This window comes from Mustela lutreola, chromosome 6 (genome assembly GCF_030435805.1).
Source record: "Mustela lutreola isolate mMusLut2 chromosome 6, mMusLut2.pri, whole genome shotgun sequence".
Taxonomy (NCBI): Eukaryota; Metazoa; Chordata; class Mammalia; order Carnivora; family Mustelidae; genus Mustela; species Mustela lutreola.
In genome coordinates, this window is record NC_081295.1 from 132,234,259 (window position 1) to 132,257,826 (window position 23,568).

The 23,568-nt window shown below is 35.6% G+C and overlaps 1 protein-coding gene across 5 annotated transcripts in view; it reads right to left on the minus strand.

The window, feature by feature from the left end:
- The window catches only part of EXOC2 (exocyst complex component 2), a 279,908-nt gene that overhangs the window by 76,836 nt on the left and 179,504 nt on the right, over positions 1-23,568 (minus strand). For all 5 annotated transcript variants that reach the window (XM_059179098.1, XM_059179101.1, XM_059179097.1 and 2 more), the window contains 2 exons: positions 20,883-20,949; positions 16,574-16,690 (listed from right to left, as the gene is read on the minus strand). In XM_059179098.1, coding sequence (XP_059035081.1) covers positions 16,574-16,690; positions 20,883-20,949 — 184 coding nt within the window. The remainder of the gene's footprint in view (positions 1-16,573; positions 16,691-20,882; positions 20,950-23,568) is intronic.

Below are 23,568 nucleotides of genomic sequence, written 5' to 3' on the forward strand. Positions count from 1 at the left end.
GAAAAGACAAGCAACAACTTGACTTAGAAAAATAATGAAAACCTTTAAGGAGACTAATGTACGATATAAAACAAGACTTAGGGAGAACACACATGACTTACTTTCTTTTTTTTTTTTAAGATTTTATTTATTTATTTGACAGACAGAGATCACAAGTAGGCAGAGAAGGAGGCAGGGAGAGAGAGAGAGAGAGAGAGAGGACGAAGCAGGCTCCCTGCTGAGCAGAGAGCCCGATGTCCAGCTCTATCCCAGCACCTGGGATTGTGACCGGAGTTTTAGGCAGAGGCTTAACCCACTGAGCCACCCGGGCACCCTTACATACGACTTTCAAAGCTAACCAATGAGTAGTTTAACTGGAGGAACCAGTGGTCACTATGGAGATTGAAGTTAAGTACAATAAGTACTTCAAGGCACAGAGTAAAAAAAGAGCCCAGGACCTGATGGATTCTCTGGGGGAATTCTACCAAACATTCAAAGAAAAAATAATACCTATTCTCCTGAAGCTGTTTCAAAAAACAGAGCAAAAGAAAAACTTCCAGACTCTTTTTATGAAGCCAGCATTAACTTGATCCCCAAACCAGGCAAAGACTCCACCAAAAGAAAAGAGAATTTCAGCCCATTATCCCTGATGAATACGAATGCCAAGATTCTCAACAAGATCCTAGCTAACTGGATCCAACAGTACATTAAAAAGATTATCCACGATGACCAGGTGGGATTTATCCATGGGATGCAGGAGTGGTTCAACATTCGCAAATCAATCAATGTGCTAGAATAAATAAGAGAATAGAGAAGAACCACATGGTCTTCTCAATACATGCAGAAAAAGCATTTGATAAGATACAGCATCTGTTCCTGATTAAAACCCTTCAAAGTATAGGAATAGAGGGAACACTCCTCAACTTCATAAAATCTATCTATGAAAAACCCACAGCAAATATCATCCTCAATGGGGAAAAGCTGACAGCCTTCCTTTGAGATCAGGAACATGACAAGGATGCCCACTCTTGCCTCTCTTGTTCAACATAGTACTAGAAGTCCTAAGAACAGCAATCAGACAACAGAAAGAAATAAAAGGTATTCAAATTGGCAAAGGAGAGGTCAAACTCTCTTCACAGATGACATGATACTTTATATGGAAAACCAAAAGACTCCACCCCCAAACTACTAGAACTCACACAGTAATTCAGTAATGTGACAGAATACAAAATCAATGCACAGAAATCAGCTGGTTTTTTTTTATACATTAACAATGAAAAGACATAAAGGGAAATTAGAGAATCGATTCCATTTACTACAGCACCAAGACCCATAGGATACCTGGGAATAAACCTAATCAAAGAGGTAAAGGATCTACCTCAAGAATCTATAAGGATCTATACTCAAGAACTACTGAGCACTCATGAAAGAAATTGAAGAAGACACAAAAAGTTGGAAGAGCATTCCATGTTCATGAATTAGAAGAATAAACATTGTTAAAGTGTCTATGCTGCCTAGAGTAATCTATAATTTCAATGCCATTCTGATCAAAATTCCACTGGCTTTTTCAAGAAGCTGGAACAAAAATTTGTATGGAACCAGAAGAGTTCCCGAATTGCTAAGGAAATGTTGAAAAAGAAAAACAAAACTGGGGGAAAAACAAAACTGGGGGCATCACGTTTCCTGATTTCAAGCTTTACTACAAAGCTGTGATCATCAAGACAGCAAGGTACTGGCACAAAAATAGACTCGATGGGACAGAGTAGAGAGCCCAGATATGGACCCTCAACTCTATGGTCAACTAATCTTTGACAAAGCATGAAAAAATATACAGTGGAAAAGACGGGCCTTTGCAATAAATGGTGCTGGGAAGATTGGACAGCTATGTGTAGAAGAATGTAACTCGACCATTCTCTTACACCATACACAAAGATAAAACTCGAAATGGATAAAAGACCTCAATGTGAGGCACGAATCTCTCAAAATCCTAAAGAAGCACATAGGCAGTAACCTCTTTGACATCGGCCATAGCAACTTCTTTCAAGATATGTCTCCAAAGGCAAAGGAAACAAAAGCAAAAATGAACTTTTGGGACTTCATCAAGATCAAAAGCTTCTGCACAGCGAAGTTAACAGTCAACAAAAACAAAGAGGCAACCCACGGAATGGGAGAAGATATTTGCAAATGACAGTACAGACAATGGGCTGATATCACAGATCTATAAAGAACTCTTCAAATTCAACACACACAAAAGAATAATCACATCAAGAAATGGGCAAAACATGAACAGACACTTCTCCAAAGAAGACATACAAATGGCTAACAGACACATGAAAAAATGTTCATCATCATTAGCCATCAGGGAGATTCAAATCAAAACCACATTGAGATACCACCTTACACCAGTTAGAATGGCCAAAATTAACAAAACAGGAAACAACATGTATTGGAGAAGTTGTGGAGAAAGGGGATCCCTCATACACTGTTGGTGGGAATGCAAGTTGGTGCAGCCACTTTGGAAAACAGTGTGGAGATTCCTTAAGAAATTAAAAATAGAGTTTCCCTATGACCCTGCAATTGCACTCCTGGGTATTTACCCCAAAGATACAAATGTAGTGAAAAGAAGGGCCATCTGTACCCCAATGTTCATAGCAGCAATGGCCACAGTTGCCGAACTTTGGAAAGAGCCAAGATACCCTTCAATGGATGAATGGATAAAGAAGATATGGTCCATATATACAATGGAGTATTATGCCTCCATTAGAAAGGATGAATACCCAACTTTTGTAGCAACATGGACGGGACTGGAAGAGATTATGCTGAGTGAAATAAGTGAAGTAGAGACAGTAAATTATCATATGGTTTCACTTATTTGTGGAGCATAAGGAATAACATGGAAGACATGGGGAGATGGAGAGAAGAAGTGAGTTGGGGGATATTGGAGGACAGACAAACCATGAGAGACTGTGGACTCTTAGAAACAAGCAGGGTTTTGGAGGGGAGGAAGATAGGGGGTTGGGTGAGCCTGGTGGTGGGTATTATGGAGAGCACGTATTACATGGAGCACTGAGTGTGGTGCATAAACAATGAATTCTGGAACACTGAAAATAAATTTAAAAAATATTTTATGTGTCATAAAAATGCATAAAGTATTATATTATGAGAAAAAAACCATAGAGAAATGAATTGAAAAGGCACTTCCAAACAGAAAATATCTGAATATGAGTAATATGTAAGAAAAAGGGCTTAACATCATTTAATCAGAGAAAGCCAATGAAAGCAACAGAATTGACTGAAATAAAAAAGAATGATATATTAAGTGTTCGTAAGGACAACATGGAGCAAATGGAATACTCATACATTGCTATACAATGAGAACTAAAATCAGATACCCACTCTGAAAAACAATTTAGAATTCCTAATTAACTTATTCCATGACAGCAATTACAAGATGAGAGAGTACAAATGTCCATAAAAGACTTCCACGGCAACGTTCACAAGAAGTTTATTCATAAAAACCTTAAAGTGGGGCACCTGGGTGGCTCAGAGGGATGAGCGTGTGCCTTTGGCTCAGGTCATGATCTCAAAAGAGTACTAAGTTCCCTGCTCAGCGGGGAGACTGCTTCTGCCTCTCCCTCTGCCAGGTACTTTCCCTGCTTGTGCTCTCTTTCTCTGTTAAATAAATAAAATCTTAAAACAACAAAACAAAACAAAACCCTTAAACTGGAAACAATTCAACACCTGTTACAGTGAGATGATTAAACAAATTTGAGTTATCCAAATTCAGCTATAAAAGAAAATAAATTACTTACAGACACAACAATTTGGATGAATCTCAAAAATTAAGCTGGAGCAAAAGCAGCTAGACACAAAAGATTATTAACTGTACAGTTCCTTTTAACACAAAGTTAAAGAACAGACAAAACTAATGCATGCTGACAGAAGGGTGCCTACTGACTTGGAAGGGGGAATGAGGGAAATATATCTTGCTTTAGGTGTTGGATACTGGGATGTATATATGCATTAAAAGTCACTTATTTGTACACTGAAGATTAATGTTTTACTGTATATAATTCATACTCTATTTTTTTAAAAAATGGCTGAAAATAAGTAAATGGGCAGATAGATACTAGGCAAGTGAAAGAGAAAGGGGAGTAGCAGTTATTAATGTCTGACAAAGCAGAATTAAGGTCAACAGTACCTCATAAATTTTGTGTAGGAATTCAAAAAGATAATTTATGAGACTTAAATACAGTACATTTAAAGTACATCACAAATTCTCTCAGCTATCATTATTATGCTATTATTATTTATTTCAACATGCCCAATTTTCACTAGAACCCTGTTCATGATAGCTAATAAATACAGATGTTAGCTAAATTTACTTGACCCCTACTACCCAAGGATAACGTCTGTTCATCATTAAAGCACTATCTAATAGTGATGTATGAAAGTTAAATGAAAAGAAAAAAAAGACCTTAAAGGAAATCACAGTCTAATAGGAAAGAAAGGCAAGAAGACATTTATAAAACGTTCAAAGAACAAAGCTGTTAAGGGAGAGAGGGAGTGCTTATGGGGTACCTTTAAGGGTACTGGGAAAGGCTTTCTTTAAAAAAAAAAAAGAGGTGCCAATTTAGAAACAGATGTACTCACTAAATTCTTACATTTGAGAATTGAGGAGCACCTTTTAAAGTACTTCAAGTTGTTGGTAATAACTTACAGAAATACAGAATACATTAGGAGGTAGCATTTCAGATGCAGGGGAAAATAATGTTGGTAATAATCTGCCATTATATCATCTTAGGCAGCAATACACATATCAAAAGATATCCTGACAACATACAGCCTGACCTGTACAGCAGTAAGTGCACATGCCAGACACGTGCCGAAAAACACACACATACATAGATGTCTTATTTCCACAATTTCTATATAGTTGTCTTCAACTCATTCAAAATAGTTAAAAAAATGATCATTAATTAATGTTCTAAATTTAAATTTTCTAATTTACTATTTTTAAAGCTTTTTGTTAAAAATCCTTCTTAAATAGTATGTTTCTGAAAAAGAAAAAATAATTTTAAAAAAGTTAATTTCAGTTCAGAGATGACAGAAAGAATACAGTGAACTAAGTAATCTCTATAGAAACAAAATAATCAAATTACAATAAGAACATCACCTATCCAAGTGAATATGAATGACTAGATTCAGTTAAATTAATATACTTTAAAAATTTTTTACAAATGAGTGGTCAGACAAATGGCAAATTGACATTACTTTGTGTTACTAAAACACAACTTGTCAAATGTGGACAAAATAAATGCCAAGTAAATAATTAACTTTTAAAAATAAACTCTTAGCCCCTAGTAGAGGTGGCACTAATAAAAGAAAACAAAAACAGGAAAAAACAGGATATACTGTCACCCTGAAACAGAAAGACAATGTCTCTAGCACTTAGTGAGAGCCATTATTCCTTACTTCCCTCACCTTCCACTGTGATTCTAACCTGGTGACTTGTCACTAATCTTTATTATTCCTCAATCTTTTGTTTTTCGTGAATTTTTTATAATCAAGTTAACTGTCTCACATCCCACTATTGAGGCTTCTCATAACTGCTCCAATCGTCTTCTTAATAGTGAGTCTTTTGTTTGACTATAGATTGTATGCGATTTGGCCACCTACAAAAAACAATCCAAGGAGCATGGGAAATAACTTTCTCCCTCTGCCTGCCACTTTCCTTGCCACTGCCACCACCTCCTATACTGATGTTTGAAATTATACCATTCCAGAGCAAGTTAATCATTTTCCTTTACTTAGTGACAAAAACCAAGTTTCTGGGGGCGCCTGGGTGGCTCAGTGGGTTAAAACCTCTGCCTTCGGCTCAGGTCATGATCTCAGGGTCCAGGGATCCTGCCCCACATTAGGCTCTCTGCTCAGCAGGGAGCCTGCTTCTCCCTCTCTTTCTCTCTGCCTGCCTCTCTGCCTACTTGTGATCTCTGTCTGTCAAATAAATAAATAAAATCTTAAAAAAAAAAACAAACAATACCCAACTTTTGTAGCAACATGGACGGGACTGGAAGAGATTATGCTGAGTGAAATCAGTCAAGCAGAGAGAGTCAATTATCATATGGTTTCACTTATTTGTGGAGCATAACAAATAGCATGGAGGACAAGGGGAGTTAGAGAGGAGAAGGGAGTTGGGGGAAATTGGAAGAGGAGGTGAACCATGAGAGACTATGGACTCTGAAAAACAATCTGAGGGTTTTGAAGGGGTGGGAGGTTGGGGGAACCAGGTGGTGGGTATTGGAGAGGGCATGGATTGCATGGAGCACTGGGTGTGGTGCAAAAACAATGAATCCTGTTATGCTGAAAATAAATTAAAAAAAATAATAAAAAATAAGTAAATAAAAATTTTAAAAAACCCCAAATTTCTGGAAATGAAAAACAACTGAAATAAAATGGCAATAGACAGCAAATTTCAACAAGATTAGATACAAATCAAGAAAAAGTCAAGGAGAATAGAGAGCTGAATGAATTATTCCGAATCACTAAAAGAATTAGAGATGGGTGGGGAAAACATGAACAAAAAATGTTAGAGACATGAACAGAGTGAGGTCTAACATATATCCCATAGGAGGTCTTGAAGGAGAGAAAAGAGTGAATAGAAAAGAATAAATATTTAAAGAGGTAATAGCTGAGATTTTCCAGACCTAATAAGGGTATCAATCAGTCAGGGAAAAAAGGCCAACAATATACACCAAGAGACACATCATAGGGGAACTATGAAATAGTAGAGACAAAGAAAACAAAAAATATCTAAAAGGCAGACAAATAAAGACTTATTACATATCTCTCAGTAAGTGACAAATTGAAGGCCAAAACACATAAAAGGAATGGATATAGAAGACTGAACAATAAAATTCACAAACTTGATCTAATGGTGTTTAAAACTGAAGGATGTGATATTTTCAAGCAAGGGAGAATATTTAAGAAACTCATCATGTATCAGTCTAAAAAGCAAGTCTCAGCAAAGTAAAAAACATGATATTCATTGACCTCATCAGCATAATTAAGTTAAAAATCTCTAACAAAGAGAAAACTAATTCCCAACATGGAAACTAATTGCTACCTACCCACCCACCCCCAATTTGGAAATTTAAAATCACACTCCTATATAGTTGTGTGTCAAAGAAAAACTCACAATTTTCCTTTTAAGATTTTATTTATTTATTTGACGGAGAGAGATCACAAGTAGGCAGAGAGGCAGGCAGAGAGAGAGAGAGGGAAGAAGGCTTCTCGCTGAGCAGAGAGCCCAATGTGGGACTCGATCCCAGGACCCTGAGATCATGACCTGAGCTGAAGGCAGCAGCTTAACCCACTGAGCCACCCAGGTGCCCCCGAAAAACTCACAATTAAAATGAGAAAATACAAAACAGAACAAATAAAATATGTTAATATGTGGGAAACCGCTAAAGAGTTAGAGGGACATTCATAACCTTGAATGTTTACATTAAAAAGGCAGAAAGGTTTGGAATCAATGATCTACATAAATAAAACAATTAAGCTAAGTGCTCAAATTACTGTGACAGGAAACAAGGACATACAGAGAGATGAGTAAAGCCAAAATTTGGTTCTTGAAAAGACTCTGATCAAGAAAAAAGACTGAAAATATTAGGTCTAGAAATAACCTCAGATGCAGTTGAAACAGATAATATGAAACTATTATAATACAACTTTATACCAATAAAATTAGAAATTTAGGCAAAATGGAGAAAGCCCAAGAAAAATACAGATTATTACAACTAACAAGAAGAAACAAAACTTGAATGGTTCTTTAACCATTAAAGAAATTGAACCAATAATTAAAAATCATCTCATAAAGAAAAAGCTAGAGAGTTCTTATAACTATTCAAAGAATAAACATTCGAATACTATATAAACTCATAGGAAGAAAAGAGGAATACAATTTTTTAATTCGTTTTACAAATTAGCATAAGCTACATGTAGCAACATGGATATATATCAAAAACAATATTGAGTAGAGAAAGCAAATCAGAGAAAAAAAATACATACCATATAATCCCATTTATGGTATTTTAAAAGTCAAAAACAGGTAATATTAAATAATGTATTGTTTATAAACCACAAAATGCAGAAGTGTCTGTCCATAAGGGAAAATGGATGATTCAGATGTGCAGGGCACAAACAGTCCTGGGAATATACTCCATTTCTTCAGCCTGGCAACAGGTGAACATGTGTTCATTTTTTGTTCTTCTATCTTATACCTATATAAGATTTAGTCCTTTGGAGAGATTAAAATATTTAATATTTTTATATTTGAAAAGAATTTATAATCTAGAAAAGAAGCGTACCAATATTAAACTAATCATGATACAATGTGTTAAGATGTTATTCTAGTGCTATAATATAAACAAGGTATCACAGGAATAAAGAAGAGGATTTGATCCATTTTGCAGTTTGGGAGAAAGAATGAGAAGTCTTTCCACAGGGTGAGACATCTATATCTGAGATAGGTAGATGATCAAGATTTTGTCAAGTTGAGGTTGAGGAAAAGGTATTCCAGACCCATAGAACAATACGAGCTACAGGTAAATATTCTTAAAATAGAGCTTGGTAAGCTGATGTTGAATGAATGTTTGTTGAAGTTCTAAAAGACCGGACAAATAATCCGAAATACTCAAGGAAAGATGAATAGCTAGATGATAGGGTATCGGTAAGTATAAAGGAGATGAATGGCATAAGACAAAGAAGTACAGGTCTAGGTTAAAACAATATGAACATTATTAGTCTAAGGAGTTTAGGTTTTATTCTTCAGTCAATGAGAAGACTGAAATGTGGGAAGGAGGAAGAATATAATCAGATCTGTATTTTTGAAACTCCATGGATATTTAAAGAGTGAAATTTAGAGCATAAGCAAAGCATCTGGAGGGAGGGTTCTGCAATAGCACAAGGATCAGATGATGAAAGAAAGCTGATCTTGGATAGGAAGAACAAATTAGGGAGGGAGAGAGAGAAGATTGTTCAGGGGTTGAACCATCCATTCCTAAGGAATGAGTCAAAGACAATTCCCAAGTCCCTGACTTGCTGACTCAGTGATTACTGACTAAGGCAGGAAACACAAAAAGCAAAGCTGATTTGGAGGAGGAAGAAGGAATAGGACTTTGGTTTGGGTAAGCTGCTCTGATATCCCAGTGGCAACTTCTAGTGGAGACGTCTGACAGGAAACAGATTTGCAGCCTAGGAATGAAATATAAGCTCAAGATACAGATTTGGAACTCATGGGCATCCATGATAAATGAAGCAGTGGGAATAAATGAGATCTCCTAAGGAAAAGGCATAGAATGTGAAGAGGAAACAAAGTACAAGTCCAAATGATAGAAACAGTACAAGGATGGTAAAAGACAATTACTTAAGTTGTTGAATTGTACCTGCTCAGGTTCAAGGTTTTTGATTTAGGACTCCACACAATATGGATGACCAACAGTCTTACTCACATATTGCCTACACCTTCCCAACTTTCCAAAGAGACTTATCTTGATGAAGTCCCAAAAGTTCATTTTCGCTTTTGTTTCCTTTGCCTTTGGAGACATGACTTGAAAGAAGTGGCTGTGGTAAATGCTGAAGCAGTTACTGTCTATGTTCTCCTCTAGGATTTTGATGGATTCCTGCCTCATGTTGAGTTAATGCCTTTCTCTCATCTCTGAAACAACCATTTCTCTGTGAATTCTTATATTCTTCCTTGCTTTGAGAAAGCTTTTCTGAATTACTTTCTGTATTGGGGAACCAATATTTTACTTTATAAATCATAAGGTCTTTGCGTCCTTCCTACTATATTACCTCTTTCTCTTTCTTTTTCCCCTTCCCATTCATACAAAGAACTTGAGGCAGTTAAATAGGGTCAAAACTAATATTTAGCAGACAGTTACACATCTGTCTCTAAACTACTGAACTCCAAAACACATTTATTTACAAATAATGTATTATATAAAAACAGCCTCTAAACAAAATATAGGAGAAGAGATGGGAAAAATAAAGTATAAAGAGATAATACAGTGAGGACTCAAAACTGTAGTCATTCACATCATATACTGAATTCAGATGATTTCAAATGAAACTTGAGAAATATATACAATTAAGCTAAAAATAATCAAATATGTAAAATATGGTATATACGTAGGTTCAGATGACACAAAAATCTTTAAAACTGATTGTTGTATGTAAAGATCTTTCCTGGACATGTGAAAAAAAAAGAAGCTGCCCTCTCCCCACCTACCGTGTCAAAATTTTTGAAAGAGATTTAGGTGCATAAAATAAAACATCAATCAAGAATTTAATGCCCAGGGGTGCCTGGGTGGCTCAGTGGGTTAAGTCTCTGCCTTCGGCTCAGGCCCACACATCGGCCTCTCTGCTCAGTGGGGAGCCTGCTTCTCCCTCTCTCTCTGCCTGCTTCTGCCTATTTGTGATCTCTCTTTGTCAAATAAATAAATAAAATCTTTAAAAAAAAAAGAATTTAATGCCCAACTTATTTAATGACTAAAGTCTCAAGTCAGTCAAAAATTTGCAACCATACAAACTCTAAATTAGATGTTTGTTTTTTAAAGACTGGGACAGGTTAAAATAGCATTTTATATATGAAAAAAATCTTGGAATTATATAATTATGGGTACTACAATAAAATTATGTACTGAAGTGTATTAATCATATAGCTCTAGTTTTCCCTTCTCAACGGCCTCAAGAATTAATGACTTGTTGCAAATTTGGTTTGCACACTTACAATGAAAAACACGATTTCCTTAACCCTCTAAATACCTGTAAAATGAACGCTACTAGAATATCCACAGTCAATGAACATAAGAAAAAGTGTTAACCTACCAAATAGGGAAAGGACTGCAAATTAAATCATGAAAGAATATTTTTATCTATCAAATTAAAATATTATAATCATCAATGATGACCAAATTGTGATGAAACCAGCAATATTTACCAAGAGTCTTTGGAGCTCTAATTCTACTTCTGGGAATCGATTTTGAGAAATAAAACATGTGCTCAAAAGTATCTTCACCTCTCAGTAACAAGAACAAAAATAACCTTAAGGTGGGAATGCAAGCTGGTGCAACCTCTCTGGAAAACAGCATGGAGGTTCCTCAAAATGTTGAAAATAGAACTGCCCTATGACCCAGCAATTGCACTATTGGGTATTTACCCTAAAGATACAAACATAGTGATCCAAAGGGGCACGTGTACCCGAATGTTTATAGCAGCAATGTCCACAATAGCCAAACTATGGAAAGAACCTAGATGTCCATCAACAGATGAATGGATCAAGAAGATGTGGTATATATACACAATGGAATACTATGCAGCCATCAAAAGAAAATGAAATCTTGCCATTTGCGACAACATGGATGGAACTAGAGCGTATCATGCTTAGCGAAATAAGTCAAGCGGAGAAAGACAACTATCATATGATCTCCCTGATATGAGGAAGTGGTGATGCAACATGGGGGCTTAAGTGGGTACGAGAAGAATCAATGAAACAAGATGAGATTGGGAGGGAGACAAACCATAAGTGACTCTTAATCTCACAAAACAAACTGAGGGTTGCTGGGGGGAGGGGGTTTGGGAGAAGGGGGTGGGATTATGGACATTGGGGAGGGTATGTGCTTTGGTGAGTGCTGTGAAGTGTGTAAACCTGGTGATTCACAGACCTGTACCCCTGGGGATAAAAATATATGTTTATAAAAAATAAAAAATTATATAAAATGAAAAAAAAAATAACCTTAAGGGTCCCAGTAGGAAAAAGTTAAAAAAAAAAAAAGTACATCCACATTAGCAACTGTTATAAGCCATAAAACTCACATCTCCATATTTAATAAAGGTGTTCACAACAGAACTGTCAACAGAAAAAGATATATCTAATGTAAACTGAATTCAGAAAAATATGTTTCATATTTTTCTAACATATATACATATAGGTATATGGTATATAAAAGTACTGATTACTATAAATACTAAAATATAACTGTTTATCTTTGGTGCATTATAAATATTTAAACAAAATTTTTTTAGACTTTTCAGTATTTCTCCCTTTTTTTTTTATTACCATATAAGGTATTATTTGCTTCAGGGGTACAGGTCTTTAAATCATCAGTCTTCGACAATTCACAGCACTCACCATAGCACATACCTTCCCCAATGTCCATAACCCAGCCACCCTATCCCTGCCCCCAATACCACCCAGCAACCCTTAGTTTGTTTCCTGAGATTAAGAGTCTCTAATGGTTTGTGTCCCTCCCAGGTCCCATCTTGTGTCATTTTTTCCCTCCCTACCCCTCACGATACCCCACCCCACCTCTCAAATTCTTCATATCAGAGAGATCATATGATGATAATTGTCTTTCTCTGACTTATTTCGCTTAGCACAATACCCTCTACCATCCACCTTGTTGCAAATGGTAAGATTTTCTGGGGTTTTTTTTTTGATGGCTGCATAGTATTTCTCCTTTTTAAAAAATAATGATTGAGGGGCACCTGGGTGGCTCAGTGCGTTGAGCTTCTGCCTTCGGCTTGGGTCATGATCTCAGGGTCTTGGGATCAAGCCCTGCATCGGGCTCTCTGCTTAGTGGAGAGCCTGCTTCCTCCTCTCTCTCTCTCTGCCTGCCTCTCCACCTACTTGAGATCTCTGTCTGTCAAATAAATAAATAAAATCTTAAAAAATAAATAAATAAAAATAATGATTGAGTCTTAATTTTATAAGCAAGAGAAAAATACATGACTTGGAAAAAACATTTCCAGGACTTGAGATAAAGGCAAATGGAAATGTATGCAAATGACAGGGGACTCACTGTTGGTATTTTCAGTGTGGGATCCAAATAGCACAAAGTCCACATGAGGCTTATAATGGAGCCTATTTTACAGGAGGTATCCTATAGGGCAAGATGAGTTTGATAGTCTGATCTGATACTAAATGAAATACATTAACCAACCTGCTTTAGGTATTATTTCTTTGGTTTATTTTCATGAGAACAATTTTGTTCTTTATTTTAAGACATATGGTGTTAGGCCAAAAATTCATTCGGGATTAAGAATGAAAATACTTAGTTTTGAGTTCTGCCTTGCTCTCCTACTTACAGGTCAAATCATGAACCTCTCCAAGCATCTTTCCATATGAAAAAAATGGAGTTAATATTTTCCTTAACTACTTCATAGGGTTATTTGCATTAAAAAATTTTATTTATGTGGTTCAGTCAGTTAAGCATCCAACTCTTCATTTCAGCATAGGTCATGATCTCAGGGTCCTGGGATCAAGCCCTGTATCAGGTTCCCCACTCAGTGGGAAGTCTGCTTATCTCCTTCTTTCCCTCTACCCACCCCCAGCTCCCTCTCTCTAAAATAAATAAATTACTCTTTAAAAAATGTATATATGAAATCATTCTAGCTTTAAATGATCATTGGTCATTAAATTCTAATGCACCCCTAAAATACACAGTCATTTGTGTACTGCTCCTACACTAAAATTAATTCTACTTTTGAAGAGGAGAATCAAGATGAAGGTAATTAAGAACTGGCCATTTTCATGCTTCTATTGGTAAATAAGAAAACAGGAGGAAATATACCTAGAAGAACCCTTGGTAAATTATCAAATCCTACCTGGAAAGAGATCTGAGAGAATGTCTAATGTCTGGTGACACTAAATTAGAGGCCCCCGGTGAATCATTATTTCCAAGAGCAGAAACAAAGTGATAGAATGAATAACAAGCCATTTGTGTGAACAATGTGCCCCCATAGTTTTTCTGGGATCTATGCTTTTAGAGATTTCTGTCTTCGAAAAGGGAACTATAAAAAATAATGGCAGTTGGCAGTGTTTCTCCATTAATGCAAGACAGATATTTTAATTGGTTGGCATCATAAAATTAATGAATTCATCCATAATAAATAGAATCAGCACAAATGCTATCATATAAATTTAGTTTACTGATTCATTTATTATCCAACTTAGTGATTTCAAAATATTGAATGTCAAATATTAAAAAATCCTAATTCTAAAAAGAATCCTAATTTTTTTTTTTTTAAGATTTTGTTTATTTATTTGACAGACAGAGATCACAAGTAGGCAGAGAGGCAGGCAGAGAAAGAGGAGGAAGCAGGCTCCCCGCTGAGCAGAGAGCCCGATGCGGGGCTCGATCCCTGGACCCTGGGATCATGACCTGAGCCGAAGGCAGAGGCTTTAACTCACTGAGCCACCCAGGCGCCCCAAGAATCCTAATTCTGAGTGTGAAAAATGGTCCATCATTTGTTCCAAGCTTTATCTCCAGATCCAACATATTATCTTGGATTCAAAATAGTATCAATAACTCTCTATCTTTCTCTCAAAAAAATAATTAAATCTTTTTAAAAGTTGGGGGGTGCCTGGGTGGCCCAGTCAGTTAGGCGTTCAACTCTTGGCTTTGATCAGGTCATGATCTCAGGTCATGGGATCAAGGCCAAGGTCAGGCTCCACACTCAGCGCAGAGTCTGCTTGAGACTTTCTCCCCCTCTGCCCTTCCCCCCCAACTCTCTCTCTCTCAATACATAAATAAATCTTTGGAAAAAAGTTATATCAACAAGACTTGGAAGGATATCAAAGCCTTGTATGTCAACTTTATTCTATTTCTTTATGATATAAACTGAAGCAACAGTTACTACTCATAACTTTGTAAAAACCTAAAGAAATTGTTTTGAAGGGGCGGGGGGTGGGAGGTTGGAAGAACCAGGTGGTGGGTATTAGAGAGGGCATGGATTGCATGGAGCACTGGGTGTGGTGAAAAAATAATGAATACTGTTACGCTGAAAATAAATAAAAATAAATAAATAAATAAATGGGGATTACATTTGAGTAGAAGAAAAATATAGATGCCAAATTATATTAACAATTTTCAGGCTTTAATTCTATTTTAAATGATTGAGATGGTTTTTGTCTCCTATTGGGATTGTGACTGATATAGCCCTCCATATAATACGAGCCCCCAAAATATTGAATAGCTTTTGAACCCTTTATCTAAGAATTATATTTCTAATCCAAAATGTACACTGTATTCTAAATAGTGAGATATCCATTTTCCTGAAGAAGATGTATTTGAGAGATATGTGGCTATCAGAAGAGATAATATACTCATAGAGAACTTCTCATCAGGCTCTAGAAAAGCCCAAAGGAAGAATAAATAATGCCAACTTCACTTTCTATGTTCTCACATCAATAAAGGCATTGATTTTAATGTAAAAAAAAACAAAAAAACAACAAAAAAAATCTAAAGAGAACCAAACTTACTCCTTCCGTTATATGCAATTCCTAATCATTTCATGTATTTTTAAATGATTAAAAAAGTTGTTCAATAAATATATTTGTGTCATTATTGTTACTGCACAAAAAACAAAGTGCCCGCTTTGTAGAAATACGAATTCTTTACTGCAGGGGAGCACCTTGCAACTCTCAATACAAAAATTTCTGGAAATAAACTCAACATTTGGCCCTACAGCCTTAAGTCACATTTCTCATCAAGATGATTAATCTTTACGAAAAGGCAGGAAAACAAGACAGAGCCACCCACTTTGACATTTTCATTCTTTGAAAAAAAAAAAAATCTACTTCTAGTTCATAAACCGTAACTATCATTTGTAAAAAGTATGCAATCTATCAAGAGTGCTTTTTGATTATAAGATTAACAAGATCATTATCTTTCTTATTTTTTGCACTGAGAATACTGTTAAAGTGGTTCTAGCTTAGTTTTACTTAGAAATCTGATAAACCTTTGCCCAAGAACCAACCAACCTTTAATAAGAAGGTTGTTTCAGTTTTTCCTTTTCTGCTTACTTGAAAAAATATAAACAAAGTATAACATCTAAAGAAAAACCTACTCCATTGATCTATACAGCACTCATTTTTATCCAACTTGGATTAGAGAGTGGAGAGCATGTATTTTTCAGGTAAGTCATTAAACCTCCGGAGGAAGGCGGTTGTAGCCACTCTGGTGTGTGTGAGTCTTTGTGTGTGTCCCTGTGCTTGAGCACTTGTACCCATGCTTCAGCATAGTGAAAAGCAAAAGCATCATTGTGGTCATTTGGAAAGGGGCTGAGGAAGAAGAGGTGTGAATAAGCAGGAAGAGGTTTATCTGCAGGCTCAGGGAGTTTGCTGTTGGCTCTAAAGTAAAGTATTAACCTAAAAGGAGCCAAATTTGAGATGATTCTTAAAGATTTGGGTTTGATGCCTTTCTTTCCTATTTTCTTCCCTTACTTTGAACAAACAGCCTGTGTGAGGAGTAAATCAGCTTTTGCCTTGAGAAAACTTTGATCTAAAGAAAAGAAGAGAATATTAAATTAACAATTCTCAAGGTGAGTTATAAGAAGGGCAGGAGTCATTCAAAGTCAGGTAGGGTGAAGATGAGGAAGGTATATGAGTGTGGGGAGGGTAAGGACAGAAAAGTATAGGAAAAGCAAAAGAGACTTTTCTACTTTGCTTATGTAGAAAAGTACTAAGAAAGTAGTTTGGAAACTAAATTGTTAAAATAACCACCTTGTTAATTTAGCATAATTCATTTACCTGTGTTATTTTCTCTATTCCTTGGAAGTTGTGCTTTTCAAAATGCTCTGCTATATTCAGAAAAGTGTGACGTTCTAGGTAGCAGCAGTTACTCAGGACTATCAAAAGTCTCTGTTCCTAAAAGTAAAACAAATGTTTAGAAAATTACATTTAAAATAACAAACTGGGTAACAGTTATCATTTATTACATTTAATTATAATCTCTTCATGTTTAATATCAATATTCAATGTTTTGTTTTTCTTGGTCCCTTTTTTCCCCAATAATAATATAGAGAGAAACAATATAATTCTGTAACTCTATATTTTATAACTGCTTATTATTACATAATACACTAAAGAGTCAAATAATGCTGTCTTTTGAAATTTAATAGTTGTACGGAAAAACAGCTAACTAGTAAGGTAGGATCAGCTGTTGTTCTTGTGAAAGGGGTTTATTTTACTGGTTATTCTGCCCAATATTTTTTGCAACAAAAAAGGCTATAAAAATTAATATTTTAAAATAGTTACAAATGTAAAAATTCATAGAAAGTAATTTATAAATTTTTCTTAACTTGAAAGAGAATTATAATGCCATCTATATGATGGGGTCCTTCCAAAAACTGGGCCTTCACAGATGCATATTGTGTAGAATAGTTTCCCTCTCATGGGGAGTGATAAAATAAAAGCAGGGAACTTTCCCATAGTATTGGATATGAAGAGGGCTAGAGCCTCATACTCTATGTTCTCCAGGGTTCTAGCCACTTTAAGGTGATTTCTTATTAAAATTACCACACCCCAAGGCTGATGAATAAACATTATCTTATAGTTCAGAAGAACTATTTTTGTATACAAAATTCCAGGAATGGCAGTTATCTCTGCTGTTGTGGCTCACCAAGAATACTTTCCCATGCTCCCTCAGTGTGAAAGCATTCTCTAGAACAACAGTGACTAATTTAGGGCTTTAATTTAGGATCCCTTGACTAAACATTAAGGCAAAACTACTTTCCAGGAAAAATTTTCAACCATATTTTGCTTACTGTTTTATATATAACTTATGTTAAAGTCAACACTCTGAACTCAGTTGCCAAGTACAGCTTATACCTCCTAATAATTTCATTTAGCTCCATCAAAAATTTTAAAACTTTCTAAATTTCTTTATTTAAAATATTATTATCTATTGCTGGCACAGTGGCCTATTCAGTGCCCCTTTTGGTCATCAACAAATATAATTAAAGGGCAAGGAGTTATTAAAAGCATCCTCGAGTAAATGAAAGGTTGTGAATGGCCTTGAATTAATCGATGGATGGGAAATAAATTACCAAACGAGGAAAATAGGGCTCTGTTATGTATACCACTCCTCCACATTTTGTGAATAAATGGCAAATGAGAACCAGAAGGAAAGCAGTAAACATCACTGCATAGGCACACAGGTCAGTCTGAGGAAGGGGTATATTCCCTCCTGCTCCATACTTGGTATTATCATTATATGGTGGTCCTCATAAAGAACATAAAATAAAGAAAGCATAAGGTGTCATCAGCCACTCTAAACATGCTGCACTCTGCAAAAATCTCAACTGGTTTTTCAGTTACAAGATCAATCCTCAATTACCTTTTCCTCCAAATATTAATTTTATAGTCTAACAGACCCCGGGGCATGCCACATCCTCTCTGCCCTGTTAATTAACGCTTTTTAAATTTTCTCCCTATAATCTGCATTGTTTTTCCTCCAAAATGGAAAAATAGTTTGAGTGATTTGAAGTCTTACTCTTGATAATCATATTTTTCTTCCCAACTCTGATCAGTCAGAAGAAGTCAAAGTGGGAAGAATAATTGAACACTACAATAATCAAATTCTTAAACTTGAGTATTTATTAAAAGCTTACTAGCAACTTAAATGAATATGTATGTTTGAAAAATAACAACTCAACCTATCAAAGGCAGTACTTGCCAATTATGTATTATTTCAATTATTTCTCACAGAATCTCTAGATTGTAGGCATTACCATCTCAATTTTCTCCAGGAGAAAACTGGACACCCTCAATGACATGCCCAAGATTATTCAGTCAGTAAGAAGACCAGGAAGCAACCTGGACCTCTACCATACCATAACTGCCTCTCCGCCGAATAATAGAACAAAACCCTAAGAATATCTCAATAATCTGCGTCAAATCTAATGAGTTATCATACAAATGCAGAAAAACACAGGAACTAAATTTGGTACCAAATGAACAATTTTAGGGAGTAAAATGGGAGAGACAAGGTCCTGTGACTGGGAAAAGCAAGTATGAAACACCTGCTGTGTGGTTGACAGTAAGTTCAATGTGACACAATAGAGATGTAACATAATGTGTAGTTCTGGCTGCTTCCCAGTTGCCAGGGCCACATCAGAGTCCGGTACTCCATTCTTGAAAGAGGACAGAAGTAGATTAAGAGGAGACTCACTGCCGTATCTACTAAGAGATGCCTAAAAGATTTAGGGTGTTACCTAAGAGAAAGGAAGATTCCAAGCCCACACAACAAATGTTTTCAAACACTAAAAAGATTGTCATGTAGAAATCAGGCTTGTTCTAAAGGGCAGAGAAGAAAAGCATAGTTGGCCCAATAGCTCCTAAGGCCCTTCTCAGTTTAGAAGGCTCATTCCTCCAGCCTGTGTCTCTCTAGTCTACTAAGTTCACAGTGCAAAGAATGATCCAAACTCATTACATCAACTTCCTTGGCTCCTATACATGTTCAGATAGCTCATTAGCAATCCACTGATATGCTTCTCCTACAGGCTACCGCCTAACTGCCAAGCCCGTAACGCTCCAGTTTTCATCTGACCCACCTGATCTTCTGCTAGTCTTTGAAACTGTTAAATACTCCTTTGTTTAAATTATCTCTTCCATCTCTCTCAGGAACACTTTTTCATTTGAATTTTCTTCTCTCTCTCTCTCTCTGATTATTCTTTTTTGGGAACTTTGAGGCTCTCTGCTTCTGGCCATCCCTTAAATATTGGTACCCCAATGATATTTTTATATATCTGGCCCTCCTCTCATTCTACCAATATTTTTCCTAGTATTTTCCACTCCCAGGCCTTGTATTCCTTATACAGTTTACCCCTGAACAACACAGGTTCAAAATGTACCAGTCCACTTATATGCGATTTTTTTTGATACATATAGTACAGTATTGTAAATGTATTTTCTCTTCCTTATGATTTTGGTAACATTTTCTTTTCTCTTACTTTATTGTGATACTGTGATATAGCATATAACATATAACATAATAACATATAAAACGTGTTAATTGCCTGTTATTGGGAAGGCTTTTGCTCAACAATAGACTATTGGTAGTTAAGTTTTAGGGGAGTCAAAAGTTACAAACAGATTTTTGATTGAATGGGGCATCGATGACCCTAGCCTATCCTCAAGGGTCAACTGTGTATTACTTATTCACAAATCTGTATTTAGATTTCTTTCCTGGAGTCCAGACACATATATCTAATCACCTGCTAAATATCTCTGCTTGAATGTCACTCATTTAATTCATCTGGTCCCAAACTGAATTTTTGATCTTTCCTATTATAACAAATTCTTTAACTAGGAGTTCATACTTATAAATATAATATCTGTGGTAATGATACAGGGCAGGAAAGTTTGGTCATATTTTTTTTTCTTGAGAGATACATATATACATACATACATGTACACACACACACATACACCCTTCAAGCAAATGACAAACCAGAGAGTGTTATTTTTTTTTTTTAAGGATGGACAGGTCTAAATTTAAAGAGCTAAATTTATACATATAATAAAGTATGTATGTTAATCATCCCCAAATACCTGTATATGCTGAAATACGATATAACTATGCATATATAAAAAGGTGGTATGGCTGGCTTTGTTTTGCCACAGAACTTTATGTTCAAATGAAATGCTATAGGGGAACTTACAGAAATAACTTCTCTAGTTAAAGAGGAAAAACATGGGGAGATGGGCCCCCATCTTCTGCTGCCTCTTCAACTTTCAGATAGCAAGGAACCATTAGGGCACCTCTTCACACTCAAAAACTTGAATTATGCAAGGAGTAGATGGAACCACTTAAATAACAACTTCAACTAAAAGGTTTTTAAGTTGTGGAATACATATAAAATTATATTTTTACTAAAATTTTCACAAAATAAAGCACAGTTCAAAATTATAGAAAAGTATACTACAACAGGAATACAATATCTGCCTCTCAAAGTAATTTAGACTGATTTATAAGCAAAGTAATTTAGACTCATTTATAAGTCATTATATAATTTAAAAATGGTAAGTTTAGCTTTTTATTTATCATCTTACTTACAGAAGTCAAACTGAAATCTTCATGGATACTTCCAAACAAATCGGGAGAAGAAACATCAACTGAAAGACTAAAAAGGAAGCAAGTAAGAGAACAGTAACAATTAAAGCACAAAAATTAGCAATGTTAATATAATGTCATATATCTATTACAACTCAATAAAAAATGCAATGAACTTTATGTAAACTTGACTTTAAAATCTTTTGGTCAAAAATCTCATAACTCTCTGCTTTATATTTAACAATTAACAGCTCAAAATAGACACAATAGGCTATCTATTAATACAGGTCATATGCTATTTGTTTGGGGTTTTCTCAATACTCAAATTAAATTTTTAAAAATCACCAAAGGGAGAAAAGACCCGAATGCCCAAGGAAATGTTGAAAATGAAATGAAATGAAATGAAAAATGAAAAACAAAGCTGGAGGCATCACATTGCCTAATTTCAAGCTTTATTACAAAGCTGTGATCACCAAGACAGCATGGTACTGGCACAAAAACAGACACATAGACCAGTGGAACAGAGTAGAGACCCTCAACTCTATGGCCAAATAATCTTCAACAAAGCAGGAAAAGAAATCCTGTGGGAAAAAGACAATCTCTTCAACAAATGGTGCTGGGAAAATTGGGACAGCTCAGTACAGAAGAATAAAACTCAACCATTTTCTTACACCATACACAAAGATAAATTCAAAATGGATGAAAGACCTCAATGTGAGACAGGAATCCATCAAAATCCTAGAGGAGAACCTAGGCAATAACCTCTTCAACACTGGCTACAGCAGCTTCTTTCAAGACACGTCTCACATTGACTATAGCAACTTCTTTCAAGACATGTCTTCAAAGGCAAGGGAAACAAAAGCAAAAATGACCTTTTGGGACTTCATCAAGATCAAAAGCTTCTGTGCAGCAAAGGAAACAGTCAACAAAACAAAGAGGCAACCCAAAGAATGGGAGAGGATATTAATGACACTACAAAGGGCTGATATCCAAGAGCTATAAAGAACTTTCAAACTCAACACCCAAAAAAACATATAATCAAGTCAAAAATGGGCAGAAGACATGAACAGACACTTGTCCAGTAAAGACATACAAATGGCTAACGACACATGAAAAAATGTTCATCATCATTAGCCATTAGGCAATTCCAAATCAAAACCACATTGAAATACCACCTTACACAGTTAGAACGGCAAAAATTAACAAGGCAGGATAAAAACAAATGTCAGAGAGGTTGTGGAAAAAGGGGAACCCTCTTTCTCACTGTTGGTGGGAATGCAAGTTGGTGCAGCCACTTTAGAAACAGTGTGGAGATTCCTCAGAAAATTAAATATAGAGCTATTCCATGACCTGGCAATTGTACTACTGGGTATTTACCCCAAAGATACAGATGCAGTTTAAAGAAGGGCCATCTGTACCCCAATGTTCATAGCAGCAATGTCCACGATCGCCAAACTGTGGAAAAAGCCGAGATGCCCTTCAACAGACATAAGGATTAAGAAGATGTAGTCCATATATACAATGGAATATTACTCAGCCATTAGAAAGGATGAATACCCAACTTTTGTATCACCATGGATGGGACTGGAAGAGATTATGTTGAATAAAATAAGTCAAGCAGAGACTTACTTGTGGTAAGTCTCATATGGTTTCACTTACTTGTGGAACATAAGGAATAACATGGAGGACATTAAGAGAAGGAAAGGAAAAGTGAAGGGAGGTAAATTGGAGGGGGAGGTGAACCATGAGAGACTGTGAACTCTGAGAAACAAACTGAGGGTTTTAGAGGGGATGGGGTGGAGGGATGGGTGAGCCTGATGGTGGGTATTAAGGTGGGTATTCCACGGATTACTAGGAACACTGGGAGTTATATGTGGACAATGTATCTTGGAACACTGCTTCAAAAACTAATGATGTATTGCATGGTGAATAACACAACACAATAAAAAAAAAAAACCAAAGGGGAAAATAGCTAATAATTTAATATTGAGGTACAGATTCAAATTAATTGAAATGTTTTTAACTATCAGAATCTCCAGAGTGCTTTTCAAGCTCATTTACATAATAAACCACTTATAGGTGAGCTAAGTTAGGAAATTAGCTAATAATCAACAATGACCAAAGATACAAAATTGCAGGGGAGGAAATACTATAATCCACTGATCAAGTGATAAAATAGAATGATAATCAACACTTTAGCAGGAATTCTTTTCCTTAAACTTAACCAATGGATTTTAGAATTCATATGGAACAGTAAATAAATGAAAATATCAAATAATATTTGAAAATAGAATCAATAAAAAGATACCAATCTTAATTAAAAATGCAAAGTAATGAACATTAAAATAATACAAAAAGATATAAAACATATACGAATGAATAGAACAGAAAATAAAGTTCAGAAACATAGGGAAAACCCCAAAGACTCCACCAAAAACCTACTAGAACTAATAAATGAATTCAGCAAAGTCACAGTATAGAAAATCAATGTACAGGAATCTGCTGAGTTCCTATACACTAGTAATAAAGTAGCAGAAAGAGAAATTAAGAAAAAAAAATCCCATATACAACTGCACCAAAAATAACAAAATACCCAGGAATAAACTTAACCAGACAGGCAAAAGATCTGTACACTGAAAACTGTAAAACACTGATGAAAGAAATTAAAGACCAAAAAATGAAATGACAT